The following is an 18,224-nucleotide window of genomic DNA, read 5'->3' on the forward strand; positions in this document are numbered from 1 at the left end:
TGGTTTTATTTTAAGTCATGGTGAGAGGAATGTCAGTCACAAAAGAGCTGCGGCTCTCGTGGGTCTGCCCCGCCCACAAACAAAAAAGGACATGCTAACTTTTCTTGGTATGATTGGATACTGCCGCCAATGGATACCTGATTGTTCATTCTATGATCACACTCTGATTCCACACTTTCAGAATCACCTGACATTCTCACATGGTCAGATTAAATGGTTGATGCCTTTGTGTACCTGAAGAATGCTATGGTAACGGCCCCTGGTCTTGGACTACCTGACTATAAGAAAATGTTTCATCTGTATGCTAGAGAAAATTGTACAACCATGGCGGGGGTCCTGGCTCAGGAACATGGAGGCAAGCTCCGCCCTGTAGCTTTTTTTTCCAAAGTAGTGCCAACTCAGGTTCAGGGCATGCCTGCTTGTCTGAGAGCTGTTGCATCCTGCGCGATTCTGGTGGAGATGGCTATTTCTTTCACATTGGGACATGAAACTACCCTACACACCACACATCAAGTGTCCTTACTACTGAAAAACATACACACTCAACACATGTCAGCACAAAGGTTGAGCGGATATGAAGTGATTCTTCTATCTGATCCCAACTTGATTATTAAATATTCTTCAGCAAATTCCGTCCCTGCTCCAATTTTGAATGCCCTATTGGGGTTAAAGGGGGAACAGGATGAAGTGGCACAAGAACACAACTGTATAACCCACATACAGCAAGACACTTCCCCTAGGTCCGACATGTCAGCTGTGGCTCTTGATGGGGCCCCAGATGTGTTTGCAGATGGCTCATGCTCTAGGCCAAATGATAATACTTACCACCCCCTCAGCATTTACCATGCAGGATATGCCATTGTGCAACTTCCTGACAAAATACTCAAGGCAAAGCCAATCCCATATCAGTCAGCCCAAGCAGCCGAACTGATTGCCCTTACAAGAGCATGTCAATTATTTGCAGGACAGGATGTCAACATTTACACAGACTCCAAGTATGCCCATGGTGCTGTACACGATTTTGGGGTCATTTAGGAGAGAAGAGGATTCATTGCTGCTGATGGCAAAACCATATCTCACTCTTCCTTGATATCTGATCTATTCAAAGCCATACAGTTACCAAAAACATTAGCCATTCTTCATTGCAGGTCACATACAAATCGCAGAGATCATATAGCCAAAGGAAATGCATTAGCAGATAAGGTAGCAAAGGAAGCTGCATTACAACAAGTGGCCAGTGAACAGATGCCTATGCTCACTTCAGGTGTCACAACCACACCACATGACCAGATGTATGCAGATTTACAAAAATTTGCTACAAAAATCGATCTAGCAGACTGGAATGGTTCTGGAGCACAACTAGATCCAGCTTCTGGTCTAGTGTGCTTAGAGGGGAAACCATGCATTCCCATGTCAAGTGCCCCACTGTTCATTGCACAGTACCACGGTCTAGGACATAGAGGATGGAAAATGACATGTGAAACATTATTGCAGGATTTTTACATTACAGGCTTATGTAGGTTGGTGAAAGAATATGTTTCTAGGTGCATTACATGTATAAGGAGCAATCCACAGAACCCAAAGAAATCACAACACCAGCATCTAGTGTACCCAACTACACCTTTCACCCATTTACAAATAGATTTTACCCACATGCCAAAAACAGGACAGAGACAAGAGTTTTTGTTGGTAACGGTGGATATGTTTAGCAGATGGGTGGAAGCATTTGTCACTAATAAAGAAGACACACAAACTGTAGTCAGAATTCTTACACAGGAGATAATACCCAGATGGGGATGTCCACTGCAGATAAATTCTGATAACGGACCAGCCTTTGTGGCCAAGGTATGCCAAGACCTGGTAAAAGTACTTAAGATAGATTGGAAATTTCATATTCCCTATCATCCTCAAAGTTCGGGTATAGTAGAAAGGATGAACAGGACAATTAAGGATAAGTTGAGGAAGGCCACTGGAGGAACCTATACCCACTGGAAGAAGATGTTACCTGCAATTCTAGCAGAGGTAAGAATGACACCTAATAAGACTACAGGGTTATCTCCTTTTGAAATATTAATGGGAAGACCGTTCCCCACTCTTTGGGCTAGACAGCCACTTATGTTAGAAAGAGGGGACCTTGACCTGGTACAACAAGAATATGTGAGAAAATTGATTCAGACTTTAGATCAGATTGAAAGAAATGTTGCTCGCACTTCTCCTTTATTTTCTCAGGAACCAACACACCTTTTCCAAGTGGGAGATGTCGTAGTGGTCTGCCAACTCGCTAAAACAAGAAGCAAGGCTACCCCTTTGGACCACCTACTACGGTGATAGCAATTACCAGAACAGCTGTTCTGGTGAAGAATTCCCAGTCCAGGATCCATGCTAGTTGAGTGAAGAAGGTGAACCAAACACCTGAGAAACACGAAACGGAAAAAGGAGGTGAAGGACAAGTAGAAAATCCTCGAAGAGCGGGTGAAGTTGGTGAGAAAGACACTGAAGATGACATTCCTTACTGTCCCTCATGGTGCTTTGAAGCTCTGGGTCCTATTGGGCACACTGACTGTGCTCTTTTTTTCTGCCAGTATGGATCCTAACTAACTGTATTTATCACCCTGAGGACTTGGGCCTAATAAAAGGTATCTGTGGTCAAGGACTAGATTTAAATGAGACCCAGATAACCAAAAGTGAAAGAAAGTCAAAAAGAAGTTTTGAAGAGAACAATCCATTTTCAGGAAAAATGTTGATGATGCAGTTCAAATATGCTTATGCTCAAAAGTCAGGTTATGATAAATGTTGGATATGTAGTAAGTTACATCCTAGCACATATGAAATTCCTCTTCTGGCCACTCCAGTCAAAATATTTTTGTTAATAACAGGGAATGTAAGTATTGGTTTAACCAATATTATTTCTAATGCCACCATATCTTTTCCAACTCTGGGAGTCACTCAACTCCCCGATTGGTGTTTTAGACTGGGGAATACCTCCCACAAGGGAAAGGGAATGTGCTCAAAGTCCATATTAAACATATCTGATCCTGGAAGGAGGGATGGAACTTCTTCTGTGAAACTCTGGCAAGTAAATGGTAAAACCCTGAATGAAAGTTTAGAAGGGATACAAGATAATGTGGGGAAAACTATGTTTGGAAAACTTTTTTTATTTTACACTTGTTGTCACCCCTGAATTTCATTCTGCAATACAAAAATTTCCGATCTCCTTGGGAAACAATACCTATATCTGTTGTGGTAAGATCTGTTACCCTTGGATACCGAGTAATGTCCAGGGCTGGTGCTATGTAGCCCAATTAGTGCCAATCATGGCAGCTATAGACCAAAAGGAACACCAGGTAAAAGCCAGTACATACCCAAAACACCAACTAACTCTGAGACAGAGAAGGGAAACCAAACAAGAAAAGGTAGATCTATTCTCTACAGGCGATAAGGTTTGGTCATGGTTCCCTACCTACACTAGATGGGGAATAAAACTCATGAACAAAATAAATAATTACACAAACATTATTGATGATATACTGGAGAGGAACTCTAAGGAGATAGGGTTGCTAAATACCGAGACCAGAGCTATTAGAAAACAGCTGGAGATGCAAGAATTAGCTATTGAAAGTATGAGTGCTGCTCTGACAGGTTTGTGTGAGATGACAGAGGATTATGAATGTTGTACTTGGATATATAATACCACAATGACTGTTCCAGATTATTATGAAATAATAAAGCAACACAGGGAACAGGTAGATGGTTTAATGGAAGAAGCTAGAGCTATAGGAAAAGATGGATGGACTCCTTTTGATTGGTTAGGATCAGGATTTGGTTCCGTCTTTTCATGGATGAAAGGTATTGCTGTAAGCATAGTCATGATATTGTATTTTGTTTTATCTTTATATCTATGTTTTAAATGCTCATTATATTGCATTTCTAGAGCTACCAAACCGCAAAATACAAATGAAGGTTATCTGGCTATGTACAAAAAGATGAATGAGGTAAATAATTGAGATCATGTTCATGATCTCAGAGGGGATTGAAAGGATCTAGATAACCTCCATTTTGTTAATGTACGCCGTTTTAAGTATTAAGTTAGCTTTTTGCAGATATATTAGAAGTTTAATGAAACTGTTTTAGTTGTTCAAGGATGTATCAACAGAAGCTAACATGACCCTGACAATGTCTTTGTCTGGTTGTTTCTCAGAAAGCTAGCCAAAACAATTTGTACCAAGAAATGTATATGTCATGTTTCGTGTAGTTAGCTCATGATGGAAATTTACAAGTTACAGATTTGAAACTCGCTCCCCCCCCCCTTTACTCTTCTGTATTCTATATAATCTTAGTAATGTTTAATAAACTTTGAACATCTCTGAACATAAGCTGCCGTTATTTCCGTGTTCAAGGGGTGTTCCCAGAATTCTGCTGATAAACCAGGAATCTCTCCACAGACCGGGGGTCTCTGAGGGGATAAAGAAAATCATCCTTTCAGTGACCCTTTATGAAGTTTCACTGGGTGAATGGTTTTATCATCAGCAAGGACTGCAAGTAGAAGAAACTAGTATTGAATTAGACACTTTGTTATTATTTGAAGATCACTAATGGCAGTTTTATTTGGGTGTTCTTGGGCATGGTTAATTTTTTTTTTTATTCTATTCAGCGTGAACATATTTTCATGGCATATTGATTTATATTTGCTTATTCTTTGGATGTGCATTAGTTATAAGGTCAAAGACTGGGAGTTAGCAGAATAGATTTATTGGACAGATTAAAGCGTTGTACTATATGAGGGATCATTTTTTAACTTGACAATTTTGATAGATGTGGGGAGATTGAAGTATGACAGCTTTTACAAACATTTGTTTATTATTATCTTTTGATCACAAATTTTGAGGAATTTGTTCACAATAGTAACATGGTGGGGGGGTGGGGGTTGAATGTTATTGCATGACTGCCTCATGCTGCACTTATATATCTCTGTTTGGTATAAGATTAGATAAGGTATAAAGAAGCTAAAATGTATGTTTTAATATAATGCATAATATAATATATTTTACATTTTTTTGGTTGATTTTGCTGATAAAAGATTTGGTAGATGCATTAGTGCAGTGATTCCACGGCAGACAGGAACTAGTTAAAGAGAAGCGGTTTCCTACTGCAAATGTGGCAGCGGAGAGGGGGAGGAGGCAAATAAGTGGAGCTTCCACTTTTGTGTGGAACTCTGCTTTAAGGGCTTGGTAGCCCACTTTTATTAAAAACAGAAATCAAAGTCTATAACATAGGGTTTCCTATGCAGAGGTTTAGGCTTTACACAAAACAAAAAAATTCAGAGCCACCTGACTCTTAAGCTCACTTAACTTTTATTGCAGTACCTTGCTGCATGGACCCACTCTTATCCCCAATCTAGAGGTTCTTCTGATACCCCAGGCACTCACTCCTCCGAAACTCACATACTGTAACTCTCTTTCTCCCAGTTGCCTCAGCTGTAATCTCCCAGAATTTCCAGGCCCAACTCTCTTGGTCCAATGGACAGAAACCTCTCCCACATGAAATGCTGTCTCGAGGCTATTGCCTTGGACTCCAGACAGAAGCAAACTTCTTTCCTGGCTGCAGCAACTGCAACAACTCCAATTCCACCTATCACTGCAGGAACTCTCTGCAAGCCTGTGGTGTATATGATGACCTTGTGAAGTAAGCAAAATCTGAATAATTGCAGGGTTTACAGTATATATGTACTGTTTGAGGGAACTAAACAAGTAATCAATATTTAAAATATTGATAGTTTCAATACCCCATTTTATAATGGAAATCTGCAAGAAAGTGGGCAGCAGAGTGGATAAATGGTTAGTACTTCCGCCTGGCAGTACTAGGGCAGTTGGTTCAAATCCCAACCATGGCACCACCTGCCTGGAGTTTGCATGTTATCCCTGTGCCTGCGTAGGTTTCCTCCAGGTACTCCGGTTTCCTTCCACCCCCCAAAGACATGCTGGTAGGTTAGTTGGATCCTGTCTAAATTGGCCCTAGTATGTGTATGTATGAATGTAAGTTAGGGACCTTAGATTGTACGCCCCTTGAGGATTAGGGACTGATGTGAATGCACAATATATATGTAAAGTGCTATGTAAATTGACAGCTCTATATAAGTACCTGTAATAAATAAAATAATAAAAGCGGAGTCATACTGTAAGTTAGTTGTAGGAGTACTCTACCTGCACAGGAATACAAGTGAATATGGAGTCCTGCTGGAATGTCCTGTCTAGGATAGTGCTGGCTTTTCCATCCATTTGTATTGATATGGTCACATTGCACTCTCCCTGAGCTTCTTCCAGGTGTAGGCAGACATTGCCAGGATTTAGTGAACTCAGTGCCGATGGGAAGATGACTGCATAGTATCTAAGTAAAAAAAACAAGACAAAGCAGATTTTGGGTTGTGACAATGTTTTGGTATTAGGAAGGCCATGCCCGATTTGCTAAAAAGCCTCAAAGGGCTAAAGTCAGTACCAATTTGCCTGTACAGTAATACTGAACTACAGTGAGCATACATCAGCCTGTGATATTGCCAGTCACTTGATAGTAACAGGATTACATGTCTGCCTCCAGGGCTTCATCACTAGGGATGAGGTTGGAATTTACTGTTACAATGGGTTTGCAGCAAATCCTACAGTTTAAATACACACATGGACACACAGAGCAGTGGCTTGGGAGCGAGTCTGCTTGGGTGTCCCCATAGCAAGCAGCTTGCTGTTGGGGCACTCGGCAGGAGGGAGAATCCAGAAGTGCCAGTAGGGGACTCAAGAAGAGGAGGATCAGGGATACTCTGCAAAGATTGCTTTTATTATCACTTTAACTTGTGCAGTGCATGCACATCCCCACTGCATGGGAAAAGATTTTGCCCAGAGTTGGGCTTTAAAGTTAAACAGAATTTTATTTCCTGCAAGCCTACCTATTACAAAAAGTGGACTCTTGTTTTAGTGATGGTATTTTAGGGGTTGAATTTTTTTTGGGGGGTTTCCTGGTTTTTAGTTTATGGTGATGCGGTCTTTTTAGGTTTTGAGTGCAGCTTTCACTTGTTATTGACTATCTGTTCTTGGAGCTTCCTTTTGTTTAAAACACATCACTGCATTGTTTGAAAGTAAAAAAAAACTAAGTTCAAGAACACAAGAAGTGCACCTAAACCACTTTACATTACGTATATCACTCACATTGCATTAAGGTGTCCGTTTGTGAACCAGAGGTAATAGATCGCTGCTCAGTTCTCCGGCATTCTCGGAGAATACAGTTCTCCTGTGAATGCAGTTTATGAAGCAGTTCTCCGAACGAAGGGAGAACGGTCTCCAAACGCTGGAGAACGGTCTACAAACTCTGAAAAACGGCTCATTTTACTATAATCTCTCCAGATTATAGTAAAAGATCAGTTTACTAAGCAGAGGTAAATTATCTCTGCTTAGTTTTCGGTCCCTCTGATTCTCCAGCTCTGGGCTGGAGAATCTGGACGGAGAACACAGATCTCCAGAGAAGGGCTGACATGATCTCCTGAGTGTTATAAACTGTGAATGACCAGAGAATAGCTGAGATCCGTTGAATCGCAGCTATTCTCTGTGTCATAAAAGGACACCTTAACAATGTAAAAATACAAATTTGGTATACATCATTTAGACCTATTATCCGTGATTTAAACTGTCCTGCTCTGGTATATTTAAAGGGTTAATTCATTTTTACAGATGCGGGGGCATTGACAACTCAACTATCCACAGAGGTAAGTACAGCAGGGACCAGGGGGTTGGAAATGTGTATGGTGTTATCTCACCTTTTCATTTTTTCTGTAAATTTGAACACTTTATGCCACATCTCCCTCATTAAAATTGTTCTGCTGCTGGCCAATTTTACACTGCTGAATCATTTGTGGTAAAAATTGGCCAGCAGCAGGACAAGTGTATAGGATATGAAGTGGCCATTGCCCAGCAAGAGAGTGTAGACCAGAGGAAAGAGCAATAGGACAGGCAAATAACCCTTTCCTTTTGCAGGATACATGACAGATCATCACACTAAGTTGAAGGCTCTGCCTGCTGTAATCATACGGTCAGTCCAAGTGTCACATTCCTCTGGATATGCAGTTCCATTCACAAATATCTCATACAGATAAAAAAAACTAACTTCAGCAAACTAATTACAGAGCAGGAGATACGTAAGATTTTACCCAAAGCTCTGTGCAGACTTCTATGAAAATCAGTGTAACAATCCCATGTTAAGATTTTATTAGAGCTGCAAATGGTGATTTTTTTCCTTTAAAATTTAAAAGTTAAATGCCATATTAGTAAATGACAACAGTACAAGAGTAAATATTCAAAGCAAATACAAAAAGTCACTCTTTGATTACAGTCTGCTATTTCATGTTTTGCAACATTTCCTAAGGAAGAAGATTACACAACAATGTTTTAGTTCAGGTGACTGAACTGGGCATGAGATCCCTTAAAAAATCCATACCAGACCCTTTAGGCTCCATTCACACTAGAGCATTTCAAATCACGGACGGAATCACTGCGATTCTGCCTGCAATTTGAAAATGGGCTGTGAAAATACCAATTCGTGTGTTCAAGTGCCACTCACTTCGATGGCACCTGAAAATGTGGGGCGTTTTTGCCCTGATCACGGCATTTTCCTGCATGACAAATGCGTTGCAATCGCACAAACAAAACCATGGGACACGCAACACCTAAAAATGATTCTGGAACCTTTTTTTTGGTCAGCTTGCTTCATCACTTTAGTCAAGTATGGCAATATATACATACAATATCAATCTCTTTATGAAAGTAACCTAAGTACACTGATGTCTGGTTAACTCCCTATATAATTTTGGATTCTTGTGGCCCTTTCATTTACAGACAAAAGTCTATTGGACTACCCTAACATGCATAACCTGAGTCCAACCTTGTAAGATTGATGAACCCCAGTATACTGGCTTTACCTTACCGTCTTTTCTCTCCCCTCCCCCATCTGGACCTATTAAGGTCAGTACTTTCCTTGCCACATAGCATTAATTCCTAGACATGGGGGCGGTTTTATTTATGTATTAGCTGGCTAAAATATAATGTCAGCATACCGGCTATCTTCCCCAATTAAATCTTTCCCTTCCTTTTTTGGACCTTTCCAGATACTATAAACACACAATTGTTGGTGCATGTGTGGATTGTTTATGCTACCAAATAATATTCAAGTGGACTGTCCGGCTCTGAAATTGATGACAATAATAACCTTATAGTCTCCATTAATGGAAGGTTAGTACAGCATCATTACAAGTTGTATCTATATTTGGGAAGATTCGTCTTAGGTTTTATTGATTGTACACCTTTCATATGGCAGGAGACCCTTCCTGTAGGACCGCTCAGTATGTGACCTATTCTGGTGGGATCCCTCTGCTGACTTGCTTGAGACGCGGATGCTGCATGCACCTAACCCCCTCACACAATCCATGCATTGTAGCCGATATTCCAAGGTAATTACAGAATTTGCACAGTAATAACTCATTTTACAATATGTTAGATCATGTCATACTTATATCCAACTTTCTTTCATGTAGTAGCTCCTAAAGAAGTGAAATTCTTGCGAAACATGTTGAGTAACTACTATTATTGAAATCTGATTTATGTTCCTTGATACCCTTACCGGGACTGACCTAGTGGGATTGTACTGGGAGACAGATTGACCCCCAGTACAATCCCAGCAACAGTTGATTTTTTTTAGGTCCTGCAATAGTTGTACATATATTTGTCAAATCACTGTTTTCATGCTAAAAATCATTATTAATACATACATACATAAACACAACATAACTTACAAAATTCCTGTTTAATTCCTCCATAGGCATTGTTCATATGGGGCTTACTAAAGTGTACACCCATGTGTTGTTACTCATACAGGGATGCACAGGTGTTCAGTACATCCTTGTGCAGTTAGTCCCATTCGTGTCAGTTGGCCAGGAGGCAGAAATAAGGCAGAAATAATGGGTTAAACATTATAAACAATATGTAATATAGCCATATGCTGGACTACAGAACCATGGAGAAGGAGACATTGCCCTCTTCCCAGTCAATTTTAATTTCCCATTTTACTGTTGGACATTGTGTTGCACTATCCCTTCCACTCAATAAGGAGAAAGCTATGGCTTGGAAAAGACTATGGACTTCTATGCAGAACACCGAGGATCATGGGAATTGAAGTAGGAATTGGAGTCCAGGGCAGCAGTCATAGAATGGGACTCATAGACCCTTTGCACTACAGTTCCCAGAGAGGTGGAGAGGGAGTGATGTTATAGTTCTTACTGGATTGCTCTATCGTTTTCTTCCTCTTGACACCATGGGAGTCCATGTGCACACATCTGCCTGTGTGCCCACATATTGACAGGAGATCATGCCAGCTAGAACCAGAGCCTGAAGCCTGAGGGAATTGACACCATAGAAAGTGCAGTGGGGACCAAATAAATTGCATAAAATCCACTTGCGCTGCAGGGAGTTTGGAGCATCCTCTCATCCTCCTCTCTCGCACTTTTGGCCATTGAAACCATCAGTGTGGGCCCCTTTCTACAGCAGGAACATTACAGCCGCATCACAATAGCTGGTGAGAGGGAAGACTGCCCATCATTTGCACAATGACTAGCAGGGACTGAGTTACTGGAAGCAGAAAACTTAATACCTAGCACCTATACTGCACTTGGACTACACCTATACTGCATAATAGTTAAGTGCACCAATACTACGTAAAGGGCCACAACTATAGCCGGCAGAAGATCATAAAAGACTGCCCCTACCTAGCCATTCTACTAACCCCACTATTTGATTAACTGGTAGCTTCGCCCAGTGAGCCTAGGCCTAGCAGTGTCACTTGTAAGCATCTCGACAGTATAGTCTCCCGAACACAGTTAATTAAGCTACATTACTGTCCATTGTTGCTCTTCGTTGACCTTGTTACTGTGTACGCTGATCTGCGGCAAAGTGTCATCTCATTCCTAGTTCATGCAACTGATTTCATCTTATGTCAAACTGTGTTATTACCATTGACAATCCTTCTCTATGCTATCTTTTGTTACAATCCATATCAATATATCAATACTTTCCTTTATTAACTTGTATAGTGCCTGTTTCTTGATATAGTACCACCACTGGGTATAAGGTATTGCCTTTAGTGAGTTTCTGTGATATTGCATGCTTTGTGTAGTCAACCTAGTGTGTCAGAGTGGCTGAAGTTCTTGAGGAAGTCAAAGCAAGGAAAAGAGGATCCATTCTAACAAGTGAATACTATGGGGGTAGCACTACAGTAAACTTTGACTATACCCACAAGGGTAATCTGCCTGGAGAAACAGCGTGACAAAATGTGAGAATGACTAAGATAATGAAAGACCTGATCCACTGTGGTATATGGTGGAAAAACAAGTTCCGTGGCACTGGTAGCACACCATGGGCAATGGTGGGCATTGCCAGATTGTTAGATAGAATGGCTTAACTTTTTTACTGCTACCGCCATATACCTTGCAGCAGTGGCCACGAGGGATGTTGCACCCACTCCCAGCTGCTGTGGCCACTTTATATTCATCCGTCAGCAAATCCCCAATGTAAATCACCCTTATATTCATCCATCAGTGGCCTCCAATTTAAATCTTTCTTAGGGCCTGTTCTGTGCTGGTTTCACACACCGCATTCAAATCACACTAACCTTGCGTCATGTAGCAGGGGGTCAGTGCAAAGTTAATGACACACCAAACACGGGTCACAAATGCAGTGTGTTTGCCTGCACCAGATCCCATGGTACAAAAGTACCATGTGACCCAGTTGCAATGCGTTTCCAAAAGTAGTGGATGCACTACTTTTGGTGTGGTCCAATTTCAGCCAGTTCAAAATGAATGGGCCAAAATCGCACTACACAGAACTGCATGTTAATCACACAGGAACTGCAGCAAGATTCACATGCAGTTCCTAGTGTGATGTGGCCCTTACAGTCATTCATCAGCCCAGTCATTTATCACCCCTTATATTCATTAATCAGCACTCCCCCACTGTAAAACCCTATTAAATTCCATCAACATCCCCCCAATATAGATCCCCTTTTTATTTATCAGCAGCCCCCCAATGTAAATTCTCATTATATTTATTAGCAGCCCCCAAATATAAATTCATTGTGTATTCAGCAGCAGCCCACTAATGTAAATCCCCCTTATACTCATTAGCAACCCCCCACCCCTTCCCAGTGTAAAGTCCCCCTACATGTATCCATCAGCATCTCCCCCTAGATTACAGCCACCCTATGACCAAACAATGTGTACACAATCAGGAAATTACCCTGTGAGATTTTTAAGGTACAAAAGTCATCAAAGCAATTAATATTTAAAAGTTTTTAATTTTGCTCAATATTTAAAAGTTAACTAAAATTATATATATATATATATATATATATATATATATATATATATATATATATATATATACACACACCGTATTTTTTGCTCCATAAGACACACCTGACCATAAGACACACCTAGGTTTTAGAGGAGGAAAACAAGAAAAAAAATATTCTGACCAGAGACTGCAGACATAGTACAGGAGATGACCAGAGACTGCGGACATAGTACAGGGGATGACAGGAGACTGCGGATGTAGTACAGGAGATGACCAGAGACTGTGGACATACTACAAGAGATGACAGGAGACTGCGGACGTAGTACAGGAGATGACCAAAGACTGCGGACATAGTAAAGAAGATGACCAGAGACAGTGGACATAGTACAGGAGATGACCAGAGACTGCAGACATAGTACTGGAGAGGACCAGAGACTGCGGACACAGTACAGGAGATGACCAGAGACTGCAGCCATAGTACAGGAGATGGCCAGAGAAAGTGGACATAGTACAGGAGATGACCATAGACTGCAGACGTTTTGGGAGCGGGTACCCGTATTTGACAGGTACCCACTCCCACTTCCACAGAGTTGTCCTCCCTCCTGCTCCATAATCTTCTGGGACACGTGACAGGTCCCAGACGACTACGGGGCGATTCACAGGGCAGGTTCTGCTGCACAGAAGAGCCGAGCGGTCAGCCAAGTATTCTAACACGGCGCGGGGGGAATACTGAGCTAGGCACTCCATATTCGCTCCATAAGACGCACAGACATTTCCCCCCATTTCTTGGGGGAAAAAAGTGCGTCTTATGGAGTGCAAAATACGGTGTATATATATATATATATATATATATATATATATATATATATATATTTAGATATTTCAAAATATATTTCAATAAATCTATATATGTACACTGCATGTTGAAATGCAGTTTTATTTTTAAAAATATATTTTTTTAAACATATTCTTCAGATTTATTTTAACATATAAAAAAGTCATTTTAACATATATTTTTACATATATTTGTAAATGCATTCCAAAAAACTGTAGATTTGTATTTTTAAAGACATACACTATATTTGAAATGTATTTTTAAAAATATTTTGCATATATTTTGTAATAAAAATGTATTTCAACATGCAGTATATATAATTTATTTATTTATTTTTAAATATATTGAATATGGCTAAAATTGTAGCATTTCAAATATATGTCAATATATTTTTGAATAAGATTTAAAAAATATATTTCAAATATATTTTTCTTTCATATGGGTATATATATATATATATATATATATATATATATATATATATAAAATAATCATATCATAATCTCAATATCTTTAAGGTCCACAACCCGACAATTATGTTGCGCATGTTTGATTTCTGTATACACATTTAAGTCATATAATATTTTACAAATAATCCCTTAAAAAGTTGACAGGCCAAGAAGAATCTTGATGCATTTCATGAATGGTATTCACTACTTCAGAAGGTGGAGATATATATATATATATATATATATATATATATATATATATATATAAATAAAACGTAATTGTAGACAACAAAACATTGCATAAAACACATCAAATACCAGTGTGTGTGACCTCTCATGGATGGTCTATCAGGTAAATGGGGGGGAATAATAGGCCAGAAGGTTATGTGCATAGACAGCTCCCCATAATGCTTCAACCTATGTATAGTTGTATTTGGGCAGTGAAGGGGTGGTGACTGTATGCCAGCAGTCTAATCGAGTCTGCCTTAACAAAAGGGGCCCAGCTGGAAAAAGGAACCTATCTCTTCTAACTGAAAACACACCATTCTTGTTTGAACCTCAGAGAAAATGTCGGTAGCACAGAGAAGGTGGCTTCACGCAGATTTCATAAGCCCAATGACACCACTGGCTATACACTTTTCCTTAGTGAGTCCCAGATGACATGCAACTCCTAGTTTAACCATTCTCTACTCTAAAATGAAAAAAAAAATGTTTATGGCCCATACAGCAAATACACAACCCATTGTACACTCACAGTTTAGCTTCCAGCAATCCAGAGATTAGCAGTAATATCAAACCCAGGGGTACCCAGCGGGGTGACATCCTATAACACAGCTTCTACACTGTATCACAGATCAGTCAGTCTGTGTAACAAAACTAACGCAATGGCACAAGCAATGACCTACGCCTCCAATACCGCTGCTGGCTTTGAACAAAATGCTCGCTGGCTCATTAAAGATAAATATTTGCTGAATTCCAATTGGACAGCTGAAGGTTTGTGTGGATATTAAAAACGTGATAAAGAGATTGTTACATGACACAAACAATATTATGTAGCGCTACTGCTGCAGGAGCCACTTGGATCCTCTGTTCTCTGCCACGGCTCTGAAAACCATTTCATCCCTTCTGACACACCTGGATATTCCTTACAGTGCTGCTAGGACATGTTAGCTTGGGCATAAGTATATTACCACAGTTGTATCAACACATAGAATTACACGTCAGACCATTTGACTGTGAATAAAATAAGTATACACTCAACAGTCACTTTATTAGGTACACCTTTTGCCTTCATAACTGCGTTAATACTTCATGGCATAGATTCAACAAGGTGAATATCAAGTTAAATGTGATGTGAATCAAATAAAATAAAAAAACAGTCCCATTGCTCAAATAATAGTCCAAAAAAGGGATTTGTGATGACGTGACCCAAACACACCAATTGTGACTTTCCGTGACTCCTTAAATCATTAAAGATGTGCGCTCCCCTCCTTACAAGCCTAACAGATAGGCTTAATACACTTTTTGTTCACATACATGGAACCTGCTAGAATTTGCTGCAGCATGGAATGGATGTTGGATACCTCCTATGTACTCCACAATGCTTCTCTCCTTATACACTCGTTATCCCTGCAGGGATCTCTCCCTCCTTCAGCTGCTCAGGATCCCCTGCTCACTCCTCTTAGATGTTCCTCAGCGTCATGTAGCAAAAAAGAAATGTGGACATAGTGCTTTATCCTTATAAGACTTGCCTTTATTTAAATGCTCAATATATGCACTCACATTGAATAAAACTAAAAAGCGCTTTGGTATTAAAAAATCCTTTGCTTGTGTGTGCCCTGCACAGAGTGTATACTCGCCGTATGCTCTCTGGTGCCGAGTGACGTCGTAGCCCCACCCCTACGCGTTACGCCATAGGTCACGTGGCTTCATCAGGGGGTTGTAATTCACCCTGATGAAGCCACGTGACCTATGCAAGAGGTGGGTCCAGGGGGACTAGAGACAGGGTTAGAGAGAGTAAGTACTCAGGTTCTCTAAACACAGAGAGCCCACCATAAGACATCATTTAGAAGGATCCACTTATCCTGTGTAACGGCACTGGAAGTAACCCCCATTGTGTGCAGCATTATGGGAAGGATTCTCTATGCTGTGTGAAATCACTGACAGAATCTCCTATTGTGTGTGACATCATTGGGGGCAGCCCCCATAGCGTGTGACATCACTGGTGGGACTCTTTAGAGACTAGGGAGCAAGTTAGCCAGAGACGAGAAAGCGGATTTGATTGTGGATGGCTTGTGCACTCAGCTGCTGTGGTACTTGGGAAGCCACAGTCCAGTCTGAATAAGGTATCCAGGCCAGTGGGGGTTAATCTGCTTTAAAATGTGGCATAACCTGAACTGTTCATAGGACACAGTTCAGATGAGCAGGAACTGCAATGCCTATAGACCTTGTGGCGGGTTGCATGTCATAGCGATAGAGTGAAGACCCTCAGTGGTTGCCTGTTTATATTCAAGTAGTTTATTCAATAGTCCTTTTCAACCTTGAGCATAGTGAGTGGTTTAAGGGTACAGATGCTCGTTTTTACATGAGATCACGGAAAACCCTCCAAAGGAAATAATGCAGACAAACCCCTTTGTAGACATCATGTACAAGCACAAGTCAGTAGAGATTCTTATAGCCTCCTGAGCCTTGACTGTGTGTCCTAGCTAAAACTTTCATGACATTATTCTGAGGCACTACTGCAATGAAGATATGAATATATCCACCTTTACCCAATCAGTATAATTTATAAAAAGGCATAGAGCTTTTCCTATCCTCCTTTAATTTGCTAACGTCTAGTGAAGCAATGACTTTGGGAACCTGAATGAACAAGCTCTCTCTTCTAGAATTCTAAGTACATGGGGCTCTGTGCTGGGTGGAATATGAAAAACTGGAAACAGAATAATCGTACTTACCAGAGCAGAAGAGTTGTATTCCGCAAAGGCTTCCTTGTCTAAAATACTGCAATACATAGGATACTGTGAGCCAAAAAGGATCGATTTACTAAAGGCAAACAGACTGTGCACTTTACCAGTGCAGTTGCACTAATTTTCCCCAGAGCTTAGTAAATGATGTGAATTTCCTTGTACATGGTTGGGTATTCTTTACAAAGTGAAGCTTTACTACATTCACTGAGCCCTGGGGAAAATCTTGCACAGTCTATTTGCCTTTAGTAAATCATCCTCACAGAGTTTTCATTCAAACATGTAATAACTGAAATGATATATGTAGTACTATGTTACATGATATACTGTATGTTGTTAGCTAATGTAAAGTTTATGTAAACCCTAACAATGAACTTTTCTCATTTGTTCCCCTTTGGTTTGTTAATTATGCCATTTAAAGCCTTTTCTAGTTTTGATATGCACAAAAAAACTGTTCCTGCCAGAAGATCAGCAAGCTGCTAACTTCCTGAAGTGAACTAACAATGCTGCACTCACATCTACAAAACAATGTTCTCTTATGTTTTAAAATGATCGTAAAAGCCTGTTTTTTGAGTTTATTAAAATAGCAAACATGTCATACTTACCTGCTCTGTGAAATGGTTTTGCACAGAGCATCCTTGATCCTCCTCTTCTGGGGTCCCCCCTCCGTGCTTTGAGCTGCCCCCCCCCAGTGCCTCCATAGCAAGTTACTTGCTTTGGGGGCACTTGTGTGTGCTTTCTCCCAAACCCTGCACTGTTTGTCCATAAGACACACAGCACGGTGTTTTGCCCCACCCCCCACTCTTCAACACTGACTCTGATTGACAGCAGCAGGAGCCTCAGTGTCTGCTGTATTTGATCCAATGAGGAGTGAGAAAGGGGAGCCTCAGCTCTCGTGCACAGAGTTGGATTGAGATTGGGCTCAAGCAGGGTTGCTGTTAGAACCCACAGGGCCCCATACAGCCAACCCAACAGCCCCCCCCCCCAAAAAAAAACATAGTTCACTATGCTTCAGCTATGAATGAACACAGTGAGTGATCGGTACCAAACACTCATTGTGTTCATTCAAGACAGGGGCTGGTAAATGTGACATATTAACTTGACCCTTCCCCCAACTCTCCATCCTGAAAGATACTATTGTGTGCTTGCAGCTGCTGGTGGGAAGTGAGGGTGATGGATTTGGGGGGGGGGGGGTCAATTACTGGAGCCATTGTATGGCTCTCTCTGCAGCAGCTGAAAGCCTTCAGGAGGGGAAAAAGAATAAGCTGGCTTTCAGCTGCTGCAGAGAGAGCCATACAAGGTGTCAGCATGTAGCTCCTGCCCCAAGGCAAGTGAGTGCACGTCTTCAGGGGACACTAGTACGCCAACGTCAATGCATCATCTACTTAAATAAAACAAAGGCACTACAGCACCAACTAAAGTTCAGGTGCCATTTTGTTATAGTCACAGCAGCCATTTCCCCTGGGGTTCTTCATATTAGAGAATAGTGTTCCAGTATATTGTTACATAGGTGCCATTTTGTTGTAGTCACGGCAGCCATTTTCCCTGAAATTCATCATATTAGAGAATGGTTTTCCAGTATGTTGTTATATAGGCGCCA

The 18,224-nt window shown here is 40.7% G+C and overlaps 1 protein-coding gene across 2 annotated transcripts in view; it reads right to left on the bottom strand.

Annotated features, from left to right (window-relative positions):
• LOC149449760 (alpha-2-macroglobulin-like protein 1) overlaps positions 1 to 18,224 on the bottom strand; it is a 128,671-nt gene that overhangs the window by 83,115 nt on the left and 27,332 nt on the right. For both annotated transcript variants that reach the window (XM_089692746.1, XM_089692747.1), the window contains exon 3: positions 6,201 to 6,384. In XM_089692746.1, coding sequence (XP_089548872.1) covers positions 6,201 to 6,275 — 75 coding nt within the window. In that variant the 5' untranslated portion in view covers positions 6,276 to 6,384. The remainder of the gene's footprint in view (positions 1 to 6,200; positions 6,385 to 18,224) is intronic.

This window comes from Staurois parvus, unplaced genomic scaffold (genome assembly GCF_062004578.1).
Source record: "Staurois parvus isolate SC_StPar_1 unplaced genomic scaffold, SC_StPar_1.0 ptg000604l, whole genome shotgun sequence".
NCBI classification, from domain to species: domain Eukaryota; kingdom Metazoa; phylum Chordata; class Amphibia; order Anura; family Ranidae; genus Staurois; species Staurois parvus.